This window comes from Poecilia mexicana, unplaced genomic scaffold (genome assembly GCF_051168715.1).
Source record: "Poecilia mexicana isolate PSO_F unplaced genomic scaffold, ASM5116871v1 scaffold_13, whole genome shotgun sequence".
NCBI classification, from domain to species: domain Eukaryota; kingdom Metazoa; phylum Chordata; class Actinopteri; order Cyprinodontiformes; family Poeciliidae; genus Poecilia; species Poecilia mexicana.
This window is the reverse complement of record NW_028263382.1, coordinates 7,181,404-7,201,392: the sequence shown is the minus strand read 5'-3', so window position 1 is coordinate 7,201,392 and position 19,989 is coordinate 7,181,404. Positions and strand designations below refer to the sequence as shown.

The following is a 19,989-nucleotide window of genomic DNA, read 5'->3' as shown; positions in this document are numbered from 1 at the left end:
GGAAACAAGAAGACGACTTCAGGTTTAAGTTTTTTGACAACAAAATCATAAAATTTTGGTTTTGGAAAAACAAAATGTCAGAATTTTTTTTTTTTTTTCTCTGGAACTTACTCAAAATATGCACATTTCTTGACAAAAACGAATGCAAGGAAAAGGTAAAACAACATATATAAATTTCTTTACAAAAAATTAAAAAAATAAAATTTTTGACGAAAAGCATGAATAAGGATAAAATAAATTTCTTGATGTAAATGCATGTATAGGGGAAAGGAAAAACAAAATAGGCATATATTTTGACAAAAACGCATAGAAAGAAAGGAAAATATATTTCCTGACGAAAATGGAAAAAGAAAATGTATAAATGTTTGCTTTAATTTTAAATTTTGTCAGTTTTAGTTCTCATTAGATATTCAAATTAAAATTAAAATTGCGGAGTTAAATGTATCCGGCAGGTGGCAGTAGTGCGCCCTAATTATGCCTTAACATCAACGAAGCGGAAATGTAGTTCGGAGCTGTTTCACTGTTGCACAGGTTATCATTTAGAGAACCGACCGTTGATGTTAGCAAAAAAAAAACAGAGACTGTTTTGTTGTTTAAAGTTCACTCAAAACCGATTTAAAGTTCGTATTTGAGTTACAATATGCGCTTTACTCCAACGAGCCGAGGTTTGAATACGTATATTTAAAAAAAACACACGAAAAAAATGGAGGCGCGCTTCGGGAGAGAGTTAGCGTCCGCGGTGGAAGTGGCTCTCCGGGCGGCTGTGTCCGTGTTCAGGGACGTGTGGCTCGGAGAGACGCGGAACTCGGACTGGGACGAAGCGAAGCTCGGTGAGATCCAGGAGATCGAGCGGTTTCTGGTCGATCAGATCCAGAAGGTGTTCGCCGAGCTTTGGGAGGAGAACGAGGCTCTGCGGACCAAAGTGGAGCAGCTGGAGGACGTGCTGCAGAGGAAAGCCGGGCGGCTGGAGCAGGAGCTGGAGGCCAGAGTGGGTCAACTGGGCCGAGACATGGAGCTACTGGAACAGGAGCTGAAGACCATGAGCGAGGGCCCCGGGAAGACCCACCAGGACGGGCCAGAACAGCAGCTGGAGGACGGACCAGCAACCGGTGAGACTCTTCTGTAGTCAGTAGGTTCTCGCTTTGGTTTCAACATCATGGAAAGATAATACTTTATATTTCAATTACAAAAAAATGGTGGTTAGAGTAGCCAAAAATTACAACTTAAGAGGAGGACTCATTTAACTTACTTTTACTCAACTAAAAGAATAAAAAACAAACAAAAAAATCCCCCAAGAGTTGCTAAAAAAATCTACTTAAATAGACTTTGGCCAAATACAATTTGGAAAAAAAAAGGGAAGGGGAAAAAATGAAGAAAATGTGGAATATTGTCTGTGATATTATCGAAGTATTTAAACATATATATTCTGATATCAGTTTTTGGCAATATCACCTGGTCCAGCAAGATACTAAATGTAGACAGAAGAGACATTTTTCTCAATTTTTTCAACTTAAGCCTTATGAAAACTATGGAAGACCTAAAGAACAAGTGAAAACCTTTTGTTTTTGTTTAGTTTTTTTGAAGACCTATAAGTCTGACCAAATGTTCTTTCTCTTCCTAAAATCTAGATTAAAGTGCTTTTCCTGGAGGGGAGCATTAAAAATATGCCAAAAAAAAGTTTTCTAATTGTGTTTTTGTATTAAGCCGTTTTGACTATTAAAAGTTTTTATCTTTTTTGTCATTACTAGAGCGACCGACCGACCAAACGAGTCAAAAAGAAGTTTTTTTTGTTTTTTAAAGTCCTGAAAGGCAATTAGTTTTTTATTTAGGCCCATTTTCTAAGTCTGATCAAGTTTTCTTTCTTATTAAATATATTTTTCTTGTAATGATAATACTAATAATACATTTTATTTGGAGGCACTCAAGGACACAGTACAATATACACAAAATCAATTAAAAAGAATAAAATCAAGACATTTTTTCCTGAAGATCATAGAAACATTGATTAAAAAAAAACAGTTTTTAAGACTTTTTCACTGTTAAAAGTATTTTTCTTTCATTGCTAAAGCAAATAACCAAGAGTCAAAAGTATATTTTTTAAGTGTTTTTTAAATTATTTTTTCTTTAAGGGGAAAGAAACATTTCATGAGGAAAAAACCAGCAAAATTTACGTTCAAGTGAAAAGGAAAAAAAAAATCTAAATTCTAGGTTACAATATTTTTAAAAAATTAGAAAATTAGTTTTCTCTCACCTTTCAGGATTTCTGTAGAAACCAATCCTTACAATAGGTCATATATGTTTACTGTTCATTTGCTTCACCTCAACAAACAGAAAATAACATCATAAACAATGAAGCTTTCATACGAACTGGAGCTGAAACGACAGGATGAATCAATTATCAATTAATTTGGTAATCGATTTCATCAGAGATTAACCAAAATGTTAATCTCTGATGCAGTTCACATTTAAAGTTTCCCTGCTCTCTGTGATTCCAGATGGACCGGTGCCGGTCGGCTCCAGCAGTGTGGCGTCTCCAGAGCCGGAGCAGAACGACCTTCCTGTGACCTCAGGAAGCGCAGACGTCGTCCCCTCCTCCCCGGATCGGTCCGCGGCCGACTCGGCTCCCGCGGAGGCTCAGATGGTGTTTGTCGGCACGATTCCCTCCGCCGCCGCGGTGCTGCTGGTCGGGGCCAACGAAGTCTTCGCCCAGACTTTGACGGACGAGCTGGAGCTGAAACCCGAGTTCATGCCGCAAGACACCGCCAGCCCCGACTCCAGCAGCGCCAGCGGTCTCCACTGCACTCAGGAAAAGGTGAGGAGACAAGATGGAGTTCAGCCGCGTGCCCAAAATGTGGCGCAGGGGCCATTTGAGACCCTTGGACTGATTTTGGGCGGCTCTGACTGCAATTCAAGAATGATATACGGGAAGTATGACTAGTTCTGTCATAATAAATTTTGCTAGATGATAAATTGTCCCACAAGTTCCTGCGATTATATTGTCGTTCAGAGACAATTTTCAAGTAGTATAATGCAAGAACACATTCTGAAAAAGATGAATAAACTTTAAATTTGAATGAACATTTAACACTGAAACTGGAAGACATTTTAAATATCCAATATAAATAAACAAAATGACAAATAAGATGAATCATAAATTCTCTGTAAACAAAATTGTCCTTATAAAAACAGCTAGTTGAGCCCCAAACACCAGACTGAAGACTTTTATCATCCAGTTTTTGGTAGAAAAACAATAAACCATACAAATGAAAATTATTGGTTTTGCTTCAATTTATCATGCGATTAAATGATTTATTCTTATTGCGACACAAAGTATTGATTTTGTTATAATCAGACTTTTCTAAAACGTAGAACCTCGTATATCGGGAGACTTTTACTGAAAAGCCAATTTTGCTTTACCTAAATTTAGTCTTATTTAATGTATTAAGGGATTTTGAAAGAAAATGACCCAAATTCTTGTCTTATAAATTTTATTTGAGCCCAAAATAATTTAAAAACTAAATTGAAGAGAGATTTCAAATGTCATTTTAAGGCTCTTCGTTTAACATCAAACATTCAAATCAATAGAAAGTTAGGAACAAACAAGTGAACTAAAAGTGAGTGAAACCAGTTTATAATCCAGATTAATCTAGAAAGCAAAAGGCAGCAAGTCGGCACTCAGGCTGTTTTCCATCCGATAGTTGGTGGACTCTGTTGGGTTGTGACCAGAATTACAACATTTGCTACATTTTCAGCTGCTGTGGTTTGCTTTCACACTGCTGTGTTTCCATTGACCATATGACTGGACAATTGGAATTATGAAAATAAATTCACCTAATGGAAACAAAGCAATTTTGAAAGAATTTATTTTTCAGTAAAAAGTTTTTGTGCTTGGATGAGGTGATTATTTTTGGCCATATTGGAATTGGTTTGTTTTGCAAAGCTGCAATGGAAACACTTTTCTCATGACATAAGTCATTGATCAACAACTGGATGTTACCACTGGAAGAAACGAAGAAAAAGATGACTTCCTTCTCCATGAAATGTAAACAAAAATGGAGTGGCGTCAGATTTTAGCATTTTGTTGGATTTCTCTTTTGTCTGTGGCAAAAGACCCCGACCGGTTTCTCCCTCTAACGTTAGGATAATTTGCTTGTTTTGTTTGTACTTACCCAGAATGCCCTGTGCTGTAGTCCACTTCCTGCTTTTGGAGCGGTCTTCAGTCCACTTGGCGTTCACATATACATTCTATCCGCACCAGAGTTCACGTCACCAAAATCTCCTGTAACACAGAAAAATGTTGTTACATTTTTATTTATTTTTTTTTTTTAGGTGAAAAGTTGCTTGAAGTCTCAAATATTAGCAGATTTTAGATATTTGTAAGCAGCTGTAAGGGTGCACTGATTCGTTTTCTAGCTAGTCACCAACTTTTTAAAGACTGACTTTTCAGTTTTGGCTGAAACTTTTTTTTTTTTGGAAAAGTTGCTAAATTGGATTGCTAACTGCTAACAAAAAGAGACATTGGCTGATTGCATTGCTGGGGAAGATGAAATCAGTTTTTCAAGTAAATATCGGCTGATCACACAAAATTTAGAAAATCTGTGGACCTCTAGCTGGTTTCTGTCTGTGAGGAAAACTAAACCAATTTCAGATGTTTTGATTTGGGACCGAAAAGTTTTGAAACTTCAAATCTCTTTCCAGATGCCACAGAATTCTTTAGAGGAACCTGCTGGAGTAACACAGCTCAGGAGGAGGAAGACTGATAAAACTGAAAAAGGTAGGACTTTGTTAGGGGGTTCAGGGTTGGAATAAGGTACATTCACCACTATTTTTTTTTCTATTTCACTTTCAGTTTCACCCAACAACTCAACAGAGGAGACACGGGCCGAGCCAGGCGAAGCTCAGGGAAGAAGCCTGAGGAGAACCTCCTCTCAAGCAGGAAAGCGCTTCTTCTGCGAGTATTGTGACACCGGCTTTCACTGGAAAAGTGACCTGAAGAAACACCTGAATGTCCACAAAAAGCCCTTTCCCTGTGAGCAGTGCAGCAAAAGTTTCCCAGACAGGGAAGATCTGGAGAATCACCTTCTGAGCCACGACTTGGTGAAGGACCCGCTGTCGTTCCCGTGTTCGCAGTGCAAGAGATCCTACAGGAAGGAGTCGTCACTCCAGAATCATCTCAAGCGCCACCAGACATCCAAACTGCCCAAACCGTTCCCCTGCGACCAGTGCGGCAAATCATTCAGGGCGCAACAGTCACTGGAAAACCACCTCCTGCGCCACGAAAAGTGGAAGCTGCAGCTGAAGTGCCAGCACTGCGAGAAAACCTGCAAGACAGCGGTGCAGCTGAGGGCCCACATGGCCGTGCACTCAGAGGAGAGACCGTTCAGCTGCGCCACGTGTGGGAAGGAGTTCAAAAGCAAGGACACCCTGCGCTTCCACCAGATGGTCCACACAAACGCCAAGAAGTACAAATGCAACATGTGTGAAGAGTCCTTCAAGTACGCCCACTCGCTGACGGTGCACAAGAGGAAGCACACCGGCGACAGCCCGTTTGTCTGCGACGAGTGTAACCGCTCCTACAGAACCGGCACCGCTCTGAAAAGACACAAGGTCATCCACACCGGGGAGAAACCCTTCACGTGTCACATTTGTGGAGCGAGGTTCAACCTCAACAACAACCTGAAGAGGCATCTGCGCATCCACACCGGCGAGAAACCATTCGCCTGCAAGGACTGCGGGAAGAGCTTCTCTGACAACAACAAGCTAAAGTCGCACATGCTCGTTCACGGCGCCAGGAAACCCTTCATGTGCGATCTCTGTGGGAAGACGTTCCTCTTCAACTGCAGGCTGCAGATGCATCAGCGGTATGTCCATGCTGACAACTCCCATGCATCAGACGGCGTCCTCCAGAACCGGCGGCCAAAGCCGCTGGTGAAACCATTCAGCTGCAAAACGTGCCTGAAAGGTTTCAGTGCTGCTTCGTCGCTCAAGCTCCATGAGAAGGGCCACAGCGAGCACAAGGAGTTCCACTGTGCCATCTGTGGGAAGGACTTCCACAACAAGTACTCCTTCAGCTACCACCAGCGCAGCCACTCAGGAGACAAGCCCTTTGTGTGCGACATCTGCGGAAAGAGCTTCTTCCATGGCGCCAGCCTGAAGCAGCACGAGCGGATCCACACTGGCGAAAAGCCCTACAAGTGCAACCAGTGCGACAAGGAGTTCAGGACGGATGGAAACTTCTACCGCCACCTGAGGATCCACAGCGGGGTGAAACCTTTCGAATGCAGCTACTGCCAGAAGAAGTTCCACCAATCCAATCAGCTGAAATCCCACCTGCAGGTTCACACAGGCCAGAAGCTGTACTCCTGTCAGCAGTGCGGCCACGGCTTCTCCGATTCACGGCAGCTCAAGAAGCACAGCTGTGACGGCTCAACTCACATGATTAAGCTTGAATGATTTTCTGTCTTTCAATACAAAAAATGCTTTAAATTTGCAGTTTCATAGAGTTAAAGGGATGTTTGTTGATTCTGTTTTGTGTATCTGTTCTTTTCTGTAATGCATTTGTCATGACAGTTCATGTGCAAGGGACTCATCACAAATGGTCAATTATAACAAACCTACAGATGGTGTGGAGTGGCATTTAAAGCTGTTTTATTTGAAGAAACTGTTGATCTGTTTCCTTTAAACTGTAATTTATTTTCCTAATCTGTTGCTAACCAAAATTGTTATTTTTGCAGAAGCAAACTTGAAGATCTACATAATTTGTAATGAATAGTTCTCTTTAATATTTCTTCCCCCGTGTACAGTGTATTGCGAATAAACAGTTGAAACGGAAAATATGCTTCGAATTTTATTTTGAAAATCGTCACAGAAGTTAATCCCATTTCCGGAATAACGCTGCTGCCTCGATAGCCATAAAAATGTTTAAAATGGCTGATAGCTCTGTGTTTTATTCCGAAGTGAAATCCATTTTAGAGACGCTCATAATGACAGCGGTCGATGTTCTTGGAGTTTCAGTCAGAGGAACCGATAAAATGAAGCGGACTCTGAGACGCGAGGTGAGTTCACGGTTCTTATGAACCCGGATCAGAGACGGTGTTTTCTGGGGGAGATTATGTCGTCGCGACGAAACCCAGAGCAGTAACGGAACGGCGCCATAACAAAGATGGCGGATTGTGCTCAATAAAAGCACCACAAACCGAGATAATTATTTCTTTATAGCTTTAAAAAAGTGTTAACAGCTGATATCGGAGTTTTCTGAAGTCATTGGGGAAAGTAAAACTGAATTTTAAAGCGCAACTGCGGAAAATAATTTTATCTGCTTACAAAGGTAAGTAAATGTTGAGAATCCTACAGTTTTTCGGGGGTTTTCCTAACTTTATTGAACAATAATTATGCCACACATTATTTAAAATGACTTTTTTTTAAAACTGTCTTTAATTGAATGTTTTCTGGTGTTTATTGTAGTCTCCTGGCAGATGATGAAGCATATTCAACTGACTTCAAACCCAAAATGCTTTATTTTATCCCAAAGGAAAATTAAATGCTGTCGTAAGTCTTAATCCTTGTACGTGCGAGGACTGAGGCAAATGATACAAGTTTTACGTGTGTGGGGTCGGTTGGACCCCATTTCTACATACAAGGGTTAATCCAAGTATTTTCAAAGAGTTTTGGGCAGTAAGAATTTGTGGCAGTCAGTCTCACAACTCGTAGAGAGAAGCCTCTGTCTTAAGACGTTGCTGTTGTAAAACCAATGCCATGTTTCCATGGTAAGAACTGTCCAAAAGTGAGAGCAGAAATCCTTCCAGATACACAGCAAAGAAAACCAGAGGAAAAACATAAAAGTCTAGAAAATAATAAATCAGAGCTATTCTTACATGCTGCTACTATAAAAGGTGCAGTTTTTAGAAGATAGTATTTCTGTTTTTTTTTTAATTGCTTACAGTTTTAGTATTTATAGTATTTTTATGCCAAATTTTTCTCCAGAAACATTTTTTGTTGGTAATTATTTCCACAGACAGAACTGAATTGTCCTAAATACTCTTGCTTATCTCAGTAAAACAGTATTTCTATTAAATGACATCAACATCAGATATATTTACTTGACAATACCGTTTGAATTTCCTTCATTTTATTCCCTGTAGCCAGATGTTGCTGCCATGTTGATCAGGGAGGCGACCAGGAAGATCAGCAGCGTTTTCTCGCAGCTCTCCTCGTCGCTTCTCATTGAAAACTACAAACTAAACGTGCAGCTGGAGCAGCTGCAGGCCGAGCTGAAGAGCGCAGCCGAAGGTTTGGAAAAAGCCCGGCTGCAGCGGGAGAATGTGCTGAATGGTGGTCCGGTGCTGCTGGAACAGAGCGGCATGGTGTCCACCATGCCGCTCGGGAGACTGAAAAGAAAGATGGACGACGGAAATCCTCCTGCAGCCACTGCAGAGGTGGAAGGTGTGTTTTCATGAAACAGAAAAACTGAACTCTGCATTCTTTCAATCTGATCCCAGCTCTTCTTCTTCTGTTTCTAATGTCTGTTTCAGACACTGGAGAGACAATGCAGATGCCTTCGTCTCCTCCTGCTGGAGAAGGTCAGATTTACCTTTACGGAGTTTAGCACGTTTTCTGAATGAAACTCTGAGTCATGTACATTGTAATATTAGCAGTTAAAATGTTTTTTTTTCTCTGTTTAGACACTGCTGAGGATTTAGCTGCTCCAAAAAGTTCCGAACTGGAAAACTCTGAATCCCAGAAGACGCAGGAAGCAGTGATGAAGCCTAAAGGAAAGGAGTTTGTGTGTGAGCTCTGCAAGAAGAGTTTTAGCCGTCGGTTTCACCTGGCAAAGCACATGAACACTCACAAGGAGCAGCGGCCGTTCGCCTGTGACCGCTGCCCCAGGACGTTCAGGACTTCAGAGACCTTGGAGCAACACCTGTTGCGACACGAAGAGAAGAAACACGCTAGCTTCCAGTGCCAGCGCTGCGAGAAGTCGTTCAAGACAAAGATGAATCTGAAGACACATCAGCTGGTCCACTCAGACCTCCGACCGTTTAGCTGCGGGACCTGTGGGAAGGCCTTCAAAACGAAGCACAACCTGCAGGCGCATCAGGCGGTACACCTGGCAGAGAAACCACACAAGTGTTCAGAGTGTGGGGTGAGTTTCAGATGCGCCGTCAGCCTGCAGTGCCACCGTAGTGTCCACACTGGTGAGCATCCCTTCACCTGCACGACGTGCGGCAAGGCCTTCTCCAGCAGGCGGTCACTCCGGACGCATCAAGCAGTCCACAGGGGGAAGGTGTTCACTTGCGAGACATGTGGGGCGGGATTCACGCTCCAACAGAACCTCCGGAGGCACATCCGCATTCACACAGGTGAGAAGCCATTCGCCTGCAAGGTATGCGGGAGGCCCTTCATGCAGGACAACAAGCTGAAGGCGCACATGCTGCTCCACGGAGCTGCCAAGGCGTTCATGTGCGACCTCTGCGGGAAGACCTTCCTGTACAACTGCCAGCTGAAGAAGCATCAGAAAGCCGCACATGAGGAGAAGCAGGCGTCCAAGAGACGAGGTTGGGAGCGAGGCGAGCGCAGGGTGATCTACCGGCGGGACAAAACCATGCTGGACGTGACGCCGTTCAGCTGTGGCACCTGCCGCAAAGGCTTCGACTCAGCTGCTTCGCTGCAGAGGCACGAGCTGATCCATGCCAGCGGCGCTGCACAGTATGCCTGCGACCAATGCGACAAGTCGTTTTTCTACAAAGCCACCTACAAGTACCACCAGAGGATCCACTCCGGGGAGCGGCCGTTTGCGTGCGACGTCTGTGGGAAGCGGTTTGTCATCCGCCAGGCGCTCAAGTCCCACAGGCTGCAGCATTCTGGAGAGAAACCGCACAAGTGTGAGCAGTGTGGCAAGGACTTCTGTATCTACACCAACTACCTGCGACACCTCCGTGTCCACACGGGCGAGAAACCCTATGAGTGCGAGGTGTGTGGGACGCGCTTCCGGCAGCTTGGACATGTCAAGTTCCACATGCAGGTCCACACAGGAGAGAGGCCGTACGCCTGCAGCAGCTGTGGGCTCGGCTTTTCAGACTCCAGGTTACTTAGGAAACATAACTGCAGTGAGAAATAGGATGGAAGGATGGATGATTGGATGTGTGAAATAAATTCTTCTTCACAAACATTTGTCACTTAAACTTTCAAGAGCTCCAAATGTTGCTTTATGGTGGATTTCAGTTTCTTTAAAGGGACAGTGTTATGTAAAATTAGCTTTTCTGAGCTATATCATGCTATATGATGTTATTCCCTCATCAAAAACACACCTGTAGTGTTGCCTTGATTCTTTCATGCATGTTTGAAAAATTCCTTTAATCTCTATGGCAACCAGTCAGCTATGCAAAACGTCTGGGTGGACGTAGCTCCGCCTTTGAGGTGAAGCTCATCCTCTGAGCTGCAGTTTCCAAGATTCAGAGCTTCTGCCTCACAGAGCACCACTCCCCCACTCAGCTCCTTCAGACTAGTCAGAATCAATTAGCAAACACATGGTGGAACATCAGCTGAGCTCATTATAGGAGCTACTTCTCAGAGCTATGCTGGTAAACGTTAAAGTTTTGATAGTTGTGACAACTTCCTGAAGGCAGAGTTTCAGAAACAGGAGTTTCTTAAAGAGACAGAGGCCCAATTTCAAGGCGTTAAATTCCAAAGTAAATTTTTTTCTGTCATGTTAGATATATGTAGCATTTTACAACAACTGAAGGTAGCATAGCTACTTAATAGTGCCATTTTACAGCACAATGTGCCTGGAAAACACGAAATACTGTCACTTTAAACAAGTTGAAATGTGTGGTAATCTCAAATGAAGAGTAAAAAACTATACATTGTTTGATGGTAAGAGAATAATTTGATTTCAGACTTACATACTTGTACATAGATTGGGTCTGTTTGTTTTTAGTATCCCTTCAGATACATTTTGTTGTAATTCTGCACTGTACACAGAAAAACTAAATTGAACTCCCTGTAGTTACTGCCTTTGACCATTGGATGGCAGCAAAAACTCAGTTTAGTAATGTAATGCTGTTTTTTCCCTCAGTGAATCAAGGAAACAAAATCTGCTAAAAAAGAGACAAAAAATGTGTCAGTCTTACATAGTAGATCTAATTTACATCTATAGTTTATCTAAGTTTGAGTCATTCCAGTTTTTTATGCAGTCTAATTTAATACAGGTAAAAACAATTTCACATTTGTAAAGACAAATTGTGCTACTTTCTTTTCTGATACAGTAGCATAAATAACAAATGCAGATGACAACACCTGCTCTGCAAACTATGAAATAGTATGAGAATCAAACAAGAGTGGCAAAAGCAAAGGAGGTGGATTAGTAGAGAACAGTTGATGGTGTCATCCAGGACATGATGCTGTGAAATTTCATCTCTGCTCCCTGAGTATTGAACTACTAGCATCTCGTGACATTCAAGAAAAATCAACAATGTTCAGTCAGAGGCCTCTCCAGATTCAGTGCGAGTCAGACTGCTATAGGATCCTGCCCAACAGTCACATATGTTTGGATGATAGGGCAATATTTAATTTATCTGTGGGATTAAAAAATATTTTTGAACTGAATTAATATAACCTAATATAACCTGAATTAATATGCAAAGCAATTTCTGAGTAAAAATTTTATTTAGTTATTTCAAAGTTAACCAAACCAGTCTAGTCCTACGACCATGAGGTAGGCTAAAATATGTAAAATAAAATAAGAAGCAACACAACATTTACTGATCTAAATAAATAAAGAAAAAACAGATGAGAAACAGTTATACACATCTATTTAACAAAATAGATGTTTTAAAATTTCGGTCTTGCAGTTTTTGATTTGTCCTCTAGAGAGCGTTGACGATTCGTGTAGTGACGTAGCCGTGCTTCCGCTTTAAACATTCCTAATAAAACTAAATCACGAATCAAATTTCATAACATGCTCTCTAATTTCTCTTTTTTGTATAGTATAAATCATAACCTGAATTTGTAGCATAAAAATCAAGTTTTAACCCCATTCCTTGCTTCTATTAAAAAAAACAACAACATTAAATGTTACGTTGTGGCGACCCGTGTTTTATTTTGAAGGGCGTGAACCAGGAAGAAGAAAAAGAAGCTGTTAGGGTGTCACGCGTGGTTTCCACACTAACAACAACATTTCAGGACTGTTGTTGGATAAAAGTTGATCAAAACGGACAGAAGCTTTTTGGACCGACCGAGATCAACGTAAATTTCCGCAACATGTCCGATTTGGAGGCGCGAGTCTGCGCCATTTTGGACGTCATGGTAACGGCCACCATGTCAGAAATGGACAAAGTTATCGGCAGCTCGGATCCCAACGAGGCTCCGGCTGGGATAGAAAATAAACAGACGTCCTGTTTGGAGCAGAAGGTAACTGAGAGTCCGCTGGTTCCGGTTCTGGTTCTGGTCGTTTCCCCGTTTCCAGGGATCCAGCTGATCATAGAAGTACAGCAGCTAGCTGTTTGTTTCAGAGTTTAATGCGGCCGTTTATCTACATTGAGATTTATTTTTGCGCCAAAATGACCTGAAAACACGAGGTTGTAATTCACTTAAGTTTATTTATAATCCAGAATATTCCAGATTTGGATATACACGCCGAGGCCTGTCTACCTTTTTTATATCTGTGAGCATCTGAACCAGAACTAATGTTGAATTTTTCACAAATATTCTTCTTGTGACACTTATATGGCTTCTGCCTGTAGTATGTAGTCAAATTACAGTGCATTACATCATTCTACTCTTGTAAAGCTATTGGTGTATTAAAGTGTGCTGTACTGGTGCAGTTAGGCCAAGTAGAATTGGGCCAAAATATCGATAATATTGATATGGGATATTGATAAGATATACAATATTGATAAGAAAATCCATACTTTAGTTTTAGATTCCCTCTCGAAATATTTTGTTTTTATATTGCAGTTTCTTCAGTACAAATAAACACTTTCTGTTAATTCAGCTGTTTTTTGATATACTAAACCTCAGATGTTGTTATGGGAAGTAAAAAAAAGTGGATCAGTGCGTCCCTGTAAATCATTCTGTTATCGTGTTTTTAAATCTACTCATTTCAGTTGTGATGTTTCGTTATTTGACAGAATTGAGTGTTTTGTTTTTCTCCTGAAGGTGATGCACTTCAACATCCTCCTGGCGTCTCTGGCTCAGGAAGCCGTGGAGAAGATCTGCCAGCTGTTTGAGGAGAGTTCGTCCGTGCTGCGGCTCGAAGTAGGCCACCGGCTTTTCCCCTCCATTTTCATCCTGAATCTAAGAGGCTTTGATTTTAAGGCGCTCTGCTGGTGCTGCAGGTGTCGCAGGGCGCAGCGGAGATCGAAGACCTGAGGATGAGGCTGAGGGAGGTGGAGATGGACCTGAAGCTGGTGATGGAGGGAAGCGCAGAGCTGGGAGGCCAGGAGGAAGTGATGGAGGAGCAGACGGAGGAGAGGAGAGGAGAAGAAGAAGAATCCCCGGGGAGTTTGTGCAGAGGTGAGTTCGTCTTCACTCTGCCCAATTTCACTTCCAGCTATAATTTAATGTTTATTGGTGTCTGAAAACTGAGTCGTTTCAAAAACCTTCAGAATGTAACTTCATGAATCAGCAGGAATTGACTGTTACCTAGCAACCCCAGCAGAATTCTGCCCGTTACCTAGCAACCAAAGCGGAGTTCCAGCACATTTGGTCAGCTGGTTTTACTGCCGTATGCTCTGCGTAATGGCTACTGGAAGAGACAAGTATTTTATTGTTGACATACCATCCAGAAGGCACTGGCTGCAGTCTTGTTGGTTGTGCAGGAGGCTCCATTCTGCTTTTTAAAGATGTACAGTTGCATAATTGCGCATCTGTTTGCAGCCATTTTCACGTGTGAGAATAAACCTTGAGTTGGGGGTGTGTGGCCAGCAGCAACTCATTTGGATTTAGAGTGCCATAAGACAGCTCCAAATAGGCAGAAGTCTCATTATCTGAGAATGATTTTCTTCAAAAAAATGTAACAAACATGTTTGTTAGACCCATAGATCTATGCTAAGCTGTTTGAGAAAGAATAACAGACGACCTTTAACCCTTTGTTTGAAATTCTTTGTCACAAAATGACGACTAAATGCATGGCGTCATTTTGTGTTGGTTTAAAGTGCCAACAACAAATCATTAAATAGTCAAATATGTAATTCATTATGTCAGAAAGATATTTAAAATAATAAAAATCCACATTGTCTCTTAATCAAGCATGTTGAAAGATGAATGGAAAAATGTCCGTCTGTTTAGGAAGGATGAAATCACTGACATCAAGCAGAGAAAACATAAAATTATTGGTGATTATTTAGAGGTTTGATTTCATCAAACCAAAGATAAACAGCAGCTGAACTCAGGGCTGTTTAATAGTGAAAGTAGTGTGTAGCATGTTCTTCTATTGCTTTAATTATTAAACATAGAGTCGATTTACTTATTGAATTATGTATCTATGACACTGTGACGTGTCTGTGACTCAGGCTGCTCTGTTTTTCTTTGTTTTAGTTTTGGTTGGTGGTGAAACCGGAGTGAGGAGGTCGCCTATAATCCACCTATGGAAGAACAGAAATTGTGAGGTAAATCTTTGGCTCAGAGTGAGTTTTGTTGATCAGTTTATGCCTTATTTAAACGACAGCGCTGTCTGAAAACTCCCGGTATTCCCAGATGTCGATTGGGGAGGAAGTCCATGTTTAGATGCCTTGAATCCAATATTTAAATCTCTTTATGGTTAGAAATCCAAGCAGAGGGATGTTGGAGTAGGGGACACAATCCTTTTTCACTATAATGAACAAAATAAATGGTTTGAACTTCCTTCTTCTCTCTCTGAATCCATGAAGCCTCTTTTTCAATTCCTCTGAGATTTGGGGTCATAGTTCACTCTGCAAAACCATAAAACGTGTTTTTGGTCTGGTTTCTACCTGAGGTCACTTCAAATATGTGAAAACTAACTTACAAGTAACTTTTCAGCAAGATAAAGGAGCTTGATTTAAGTTCTAGTTCCCCTGGTAGATTATTTCTTTTATGCCAAGACATTTTTCCCATGTTAGTGAAATAATCTACCAATGGAACTAAAGCTTTTTCATCAACATTAAGGAATTAAAATAATCTCACACTTCTTGCTGAAAAGTTACTTGTAAATTAGTTTTATCATATTTCATGTGTACTCAGATATTTCCGCAAGAAACTAAACCAGAAATACTTAAGATTTAGTTTTTTCAGTGCAGGTATTTGAGCTGATTAGAGACAATCCCTTAATGCCAAGATTATTCACCAAGGCAACGTTGAAAGTGAAACCAAACCTCCTTCCAGCTGCTCAGCATCCAGAGCCAGACTGAAAGTGACGCGTCAGGTTTATGTGTGGATGATTCCTCCTGCTCACCTGCAGTCTGTCTCCGTTCAGGACGGCATCCAGTCGGTTTTACTGAAGCAGGAGATCCTGGAGGCCTCGGTCATTTCCGACCCGAACCGAAACGACCCCGCCCTGGACGACGACCCAGACTACACGGTCAGCTGCTTCAGAAACCTGTTTGTCTGGAAGCTGTGGGTTTTAACTAGGACTGTTAATGTGATTAATATGAAAGGTTTACATTAAAAAGATTTGGGTCATTTTCTTTCTAATCGCCTTAATAAATTAAATAAAAGTAAACTTGGGTAAAGCAAAATTGGCTTTTTAATAAAAGTCTCCGGATAGATGGGGGTCTACTTTTTATAAAAGCTTGATTATAACAAAACAAACACTTTGTGTCACAATAAGCAATACATCAAATAATCAATCACATGATAATTTGAATTATGGAATAATTTCCATTGTTTTCTCTTTCCACCAAAAACTGGATGATAAAGTCTTCAGTCTGGTGTTTTGGTCTCAATTAAAACTTTTTTGAAGAATGATTTTGTTTACAGAGATTCATAATCCATTTTATTTGTTGTTTCTGTTTTTAGTTTGGATATTTAAAATGTTTTCCAGTTCCAGTTTTAAACGTTGATCAGAATTTAAAGTTTATGGATTTTTGAAAACGTGTTCTTGCATTCTGATGCCTTTATTACCGTCACATCAGTTGAAAATGGGTTCAAAACCACAAAATTATCGTTTATCGCAATAAATTCTTGGACAATTAATTGCCTAGCAAAATTTGTTTTTGTGACGGATAATTTCTCTGCATTTATAATTTAAATATAGATTAAAACCTTGATTTTGACATGAAACACAATCAGAAAAAGAGATTTTACGCTGTTGTATGAATGTCAAACGATTTTGGCTACAAACCACAACGTTCCATCATGTTTCAGGTGGAGCTGGACGACTCGGTTTACACCATCAGTGCTAAAGGCCTGGTGAAGCCCAGATCGCGGGTGCGAGGGCCGAAGAGGAGCCGGGGTCAGAGGGAGTCGCCCCTGACCTGCAGGATCTGCAAGAAAGCCTTCAGCAACCTGCTGCAGCTCAAAGCGCACCAGTCCGTCCACGGAGCCAGCAGCGACAGGCCCTTCATCTGCTCCCAGTGTGGGCGGGGCTTCTCCTTCCAGCGCAGCCTCAGCGCTCACATGCTGATTCACAAGGGCAAGTTTCCCCTTAGTTCAGTTTGTATGCAGTGAGTGACGCAAGCAGATTCCAAGTCAAGAACATCCATTCCAACTGGACCGAGTCATCAGACAAGTTCAGTTAATTATCTAAATTGGTTTAAAGGTTTGAGACGACAGAGCAGATGCACCAACACAAACAAAACAACAGGATGGATGTTGTTTCTATGAAGTCAAAAAGTTGAAGTAATGCAAAAATGGAGAGTAGTAGGAGAAGTAGCAGAGTGAACAGTGGTCAGTTTGTCCTCTGGTTACCTAATCCTGTAGCAGAACAACTGCAGAGTTACATCAGGATAACCTAAGCCAGTCTGACTATGAACACAACAAACGAAGACAAATGTTTCAAAGCTGAAAAATTTTCTTGCATTTAAAATATTTTTCTACTTGTTTGATGGAATGCAGAGAAACCGATGGAAACCTGTACGTCTTTCTCTGTCATGTTTAATGTTCTGTGTATTAAATATGGCACCAAAAAACATTTCCTGGGCTCAATAAAGGACAAAATCTTTATAAAAAAAATAGTGGAGGCAATACATATTTAAAAGGTCCGAATTAAGACAAAAGATATAAAACCAGTTGTTATAATGCATGCTAATCGTTTTGTAAAACGTCTTTCAGAACAACAATAAACTCAGGGTTTGTATTGTCTTCTTACATTTTCCGGTTTTCTTCCCGTTTGCAGATGAGAGACCTCACACTTGTGACGTTTGTGGGAAGGGTTTCACCTTGAAGCAGCTCTTGAGGAACCACCAGCGTCTCCACGGCGACGTTCGTCCGTTCTGCTGCGACCAATGCGGCAAAAGTTTTTACAGAGCTCACGGCCTGAAGCTGCACCGGAGGGTCCACACCGGCGAGCGACTGTACAACTGCCACTACTGCGACAAAAGCTTCACCATACCAGGTAACCTGCAGCGCCACCTGCGCATACACACCGGCGAAAAGCCGTACAAATGCGACACCTGCGGCAAAAGCTTCAACCAGGCCGACACGCTGAAGGGCCACCAGCGACTGCACACCGGGGAGCGTCCCTTCAGCTGCGAGACCTGCGGGAAATCTTTCATCCAGAAGAACGCCTTGAAGATGCACCAGCGGACATTTCACCTGGACGAGAGGAAACTCACCTGCGTCGCATGCGGCACCGTGGTGCCTTGCATGGAGTCCCTACGCAAGCACACCCAGACGCACGCCATGACCATCCCATGCAGCTGTGTGCACTGTGACCAGCGCCTGTGCACCATCACGGAGCTGCGGGAACACCAGCAGCAGCATACGCTGGAGAGACCTCACTGCTGCGGCATCTGCGGGAAGAGCTTCAAGTCGTCCAGCTACCTGAAGATCCACCTGAAGGCGCACAGCGGTGAGCGGCCGTTCGCCTGCGAGATCTGCGGACGTCTGTTCACGCAGCAAAGCAGCCTGAAATCACATCAGGTGGGTTTCTCTGCAGGATGGAAAGTTTTCCTATTAAATAAACAACATTTTACTCTCTGCTGAACTAATTTCTGATCCTAAAAAGGTACAAAAAGCAGTAAAATGTCCAATGTTTAATAGAGTTAATATACATCTAGGTTTATAATGATTGGCTTTGCTAAAAGTGTCTAGGAATTATTAACTTACGATTTCCTTATTTCTTGATTTTAGGGGTTTAAATATAATGTTGCTCAGAGGCATCACAGCTGTAAGGATACAATGGATCACTGGGTCGTTTTAGCACGATACTGATTACTGATGATCTATTTGATACAAAAGCAGCTTTTTTTCCTTTAATTGTGGGTTTCTTATGAATAAACTGAGTAAAGAGGTGAACACAGCACTGGCAGCTTCTGCAGAAATTAAATGTACTAAGCATTGAACATTTTATAAAGTTTTATTTAAAATGAATGTATAAATGTTTGCACAGTTGAATCCCTCCTGTTCTCAGTGAACTCATGATATTAATAGTATCTGGATTTCCATTACAAATTTGTGCAAAACTTTGTTGATTTTTAACTAATGCAAAAAAATGCAATTTCACAACTGTGGTGTTTTCCATGAAATAATAAATGCAGCTTGTTTTCGCGATTCCATTAAGTGAATTTATTTTCGTAATTTCAATTCATCCAATTTTAAGGTCAATGGAAACTCAGCTAATGATAGCTTATTAAAATTAGCACAAGCTCTAAACAAAAAGTAGCTTCACTATTAGAAGATTAGCAGAAGTTAAATTAGCTGTTAAGCTAACATTAGCATTTTAGCTAAAGTTAAAGTTAGCTATCATACTTGTGTAAGCCAACATGTTGATGATGATAGCATGTAAACTATAATGATATCATTTGATATTGTTTATGTAAAAGGCGTTTTAGGGATGAACATTGTAAATTAGCCATAGCTATACATGCTATGTTAAAGTGTATCCTGTTCCCATCAAATAAATAAGAACAAAAGGATTACATATTTGTTCATTTCCACCCTTTAGCAGGACTTGATGACTGATTTTTTGTCATAACTTTGAATTTACCCGCCTTTCCCTTCCCTCCCCCTCTTAAGGTGGTCCACACCGGCGAGAAACCGTTCAGCTGTGACACGTGCGGGAAATCTTTTGGCAACACAGGCAACCTGAAGAGGCATCAGCGCATCCACACGGGCGAGAAGCCGTTCAGCTGCGACATCTGTGGCCGCTGCTTCAACCAGGGCAACAGCCTGAAGGCTCACCAGCAGATCCACACCGGGGAGAAACCGTTCATGTGCGACAGGTGTGGGAAGAGCTTCTCCTATCTGAGGAACCTCAAGGACCACAAGTGTTTCTATGTTTGAAACAACAGATGATCTGGTTCGGTTTGTGGATGTGGATTGACTCAGTTGCTGTTCAAATGGATTCATGTCTGAACTTTTCTCCAGAATTCAGGACCGCAGGTTGGATGTCCGTTTGGCTTATTTCTGAGTATGTTGGGTCTCAAAAGAGCTGTAGAAATATTTTTTTTTTGTCTTAAACAATAAAGAATGTGACAACATTTTGTCCAGTGTTGACCCATCAAAATGCAGATTTACAGAAAAAATCAATTTCTAAATACATGTACACGCTGATCACACCATCGCTCTTGCTATGTGCTAAGCTACAGCCCTTTCTTCACAACAGAGGCCGTCGTGAATGCTAAGGCTAGATAGCATAGCCACAGATGACGGCAGGTTAACAGTTTTCCTGGAATGGTAAGTTGTTTCTGACATTTACAGCTTTGCACAATAATAATTTTACGAGTTTTGGTATCTTTTTCCTTCTGCAGCTGCTTGTAGAGGAAACTGTGTTAATCTGAGCTCAGCACCTTCAACAAACATTTAATGGCTTTTCTGATGAAAAGAGCATAACATTTTTCTCAAATTTTAATGTCTGTTATTGTGATTTTAATC

The 19,989-nt window shown here is 41.4% G+C and overlaps 3 protein-coding genes across 4 annotated transcripts; all 3 read left to right on the top strand.

Moving 5' to 3' along the window:
• Window positions 1–480: 480 nt before the first annotated feature.
• Window positions 481–6,834, top strand: LOC148155730 (uncharacterized). Its single transcript, XM_088011620.1, has 4 exons — window positions 481–1,109; window positions 2,496–2,812; window positions 4,699–4,774; window positions 4,850–6,834. The coding sequence occupies exons 1-4, from the start codon at window positions 704–706 to the stop codon at window positions 6,451–6,453; spliced, it is 2,403 nt and encodes an 800-aa protein (XP_087867746.1). The 5' UTR covers window positions 481–703; the 3' UTR covers window positions 6,454–6,834.
• Window positions 6,835–6,837: 3 nt separating this feature from the next.
• Window positions 6,838–10,166, top strand: LOC106921479 (uncharacterized). Of its 2 annotated transcripts, none has more exons than XM_014993206.2 (4): window positions 6,838–7,055; window positions 8,142–8,442; window positions 8,532–8,579; window positions 8,682–10,166. In XM_014993206.2, exons 1-4 carry the CDS (start codon window positions 6,918–6,920, stop codon window positions 10,115–10,117), a joined length of 1,923 nt encoding a protein of 640 aa, XP_014848692.2. In that variant the 5' UTR covers window positions 6,838–6,917; the 3' UTR covers window positions 10,118–10,166. The 2 variants fall into 2 exon arrangements, with proteins under 2 accessions (XP_014848692.2, XP_087867748.1); XM_088011622.1 differs by lacking the exon at window positions 6,838–7,055 and adding an exon at window positions 7,102–7,327.
• Window positions 10,167–12,102: 1,936 nt separating this feature from the next.
• On the top strand, window positions 12,103–19,595 carry LOC106921463 (uncharacterized). Its single transcript, XM_088011621.1, has 8 exons — window positions 12,103–12,408; window positions 13,156–13,254; window positions 13,335–13,512; window positions 14,536–14,606; window positions 15,431–15,535; window positions 16,321–16,588; window positions 17,291–18,036; window positions 19,132–19,595. Exons 1-8 carry the CDS (start codon window positions 12,259–12,261, stop codon window positions 19,396–19,398), a joined length of 1,884 nt encoding a protein of 627 aa, XP_087867747.1. The 5' UTR covers window positions 12,103–12,258; the 3' UTR covers window positions 19,399–19,595.
• Window positions 19,596–19,989: the final 394 nt, after the last annotated feature.

What these genes read in the sequence shown, in the direction of transcription:
- LOC106921479 (XM_014993206.2), top strand. Translation starts at nt 6,918, where the DNA reads ATGTTTAAAATGGCTGATAGCTCTGTGTTTTATTCCGAAGTGAAATCC. An exon ending in AGCCACTGCAGAGGTGGAAG is followed by an intron (nt 8,443 to 8,531) that starts GTGTGTTTTCAT and finishes TGTCTGTTTCAG; the next exon opens with ACACTGGAGAGACAATGCAG. An exon ending in GTCTCCTCCTGCTGGAGAAG is followed by an intron (nt 8,580 to 8,681) that starts GTCAGATTTACC and finishes TTCTCTGTTTAG; the next exon opens with ACACTGCTGAGGATTTAGCT.
- LOC106921463 (XM_088011621.1), top strand. Translation starts at nt 12,259, where the DNA reads ATGTCCGATTTGGAGGCGCGAGTCTGCGCCATTTTGGACGTCATGGTA. An exon ending in GGAAGAACAGAAATTGTGAG is followed by an intron (nt 14,607 to 15,430) that starts GTAAATCTTTGG and finishes GTCTCCGTTCAG; the next exon opens with GACGGCATCCAGTCGGTTTT. An exon ending in TCACATGCTGATTCACAAGG is followed by an intron (nt 16,589 to 17,290) that starts GCAAGTTTCCCC and finishes TCCCGTTTGCAG; the next exon opens with ATGAGAGACCTCACACTTGT.
- LOC148155730 (XM_088011620.1), top strand. Translation starts at nt 704, where the DNA reads ATGGAGGCGCGCTTCGGGAGAGAGTTAGCGTCCGCGGTGGAAGTGGCT. An exon ending in TCCACTGCACTCAGGAAAAG is followed by an intron (nt 2,813 to 4,698) that starts GTGAGGAGACAA and finishes ATCTCTTTCCAG; the next exon opens with ATGCCACAGAATTCTTTAGA. An exon ending in GACTGATAAAACTGAAAAAG is followed by an intron (nt 4,775 to 4,849) that starts GTAGGACTTTGT and finishes TTTCACTTTCAG; the next exon opens with TTTCACCCAACAACTCAACA.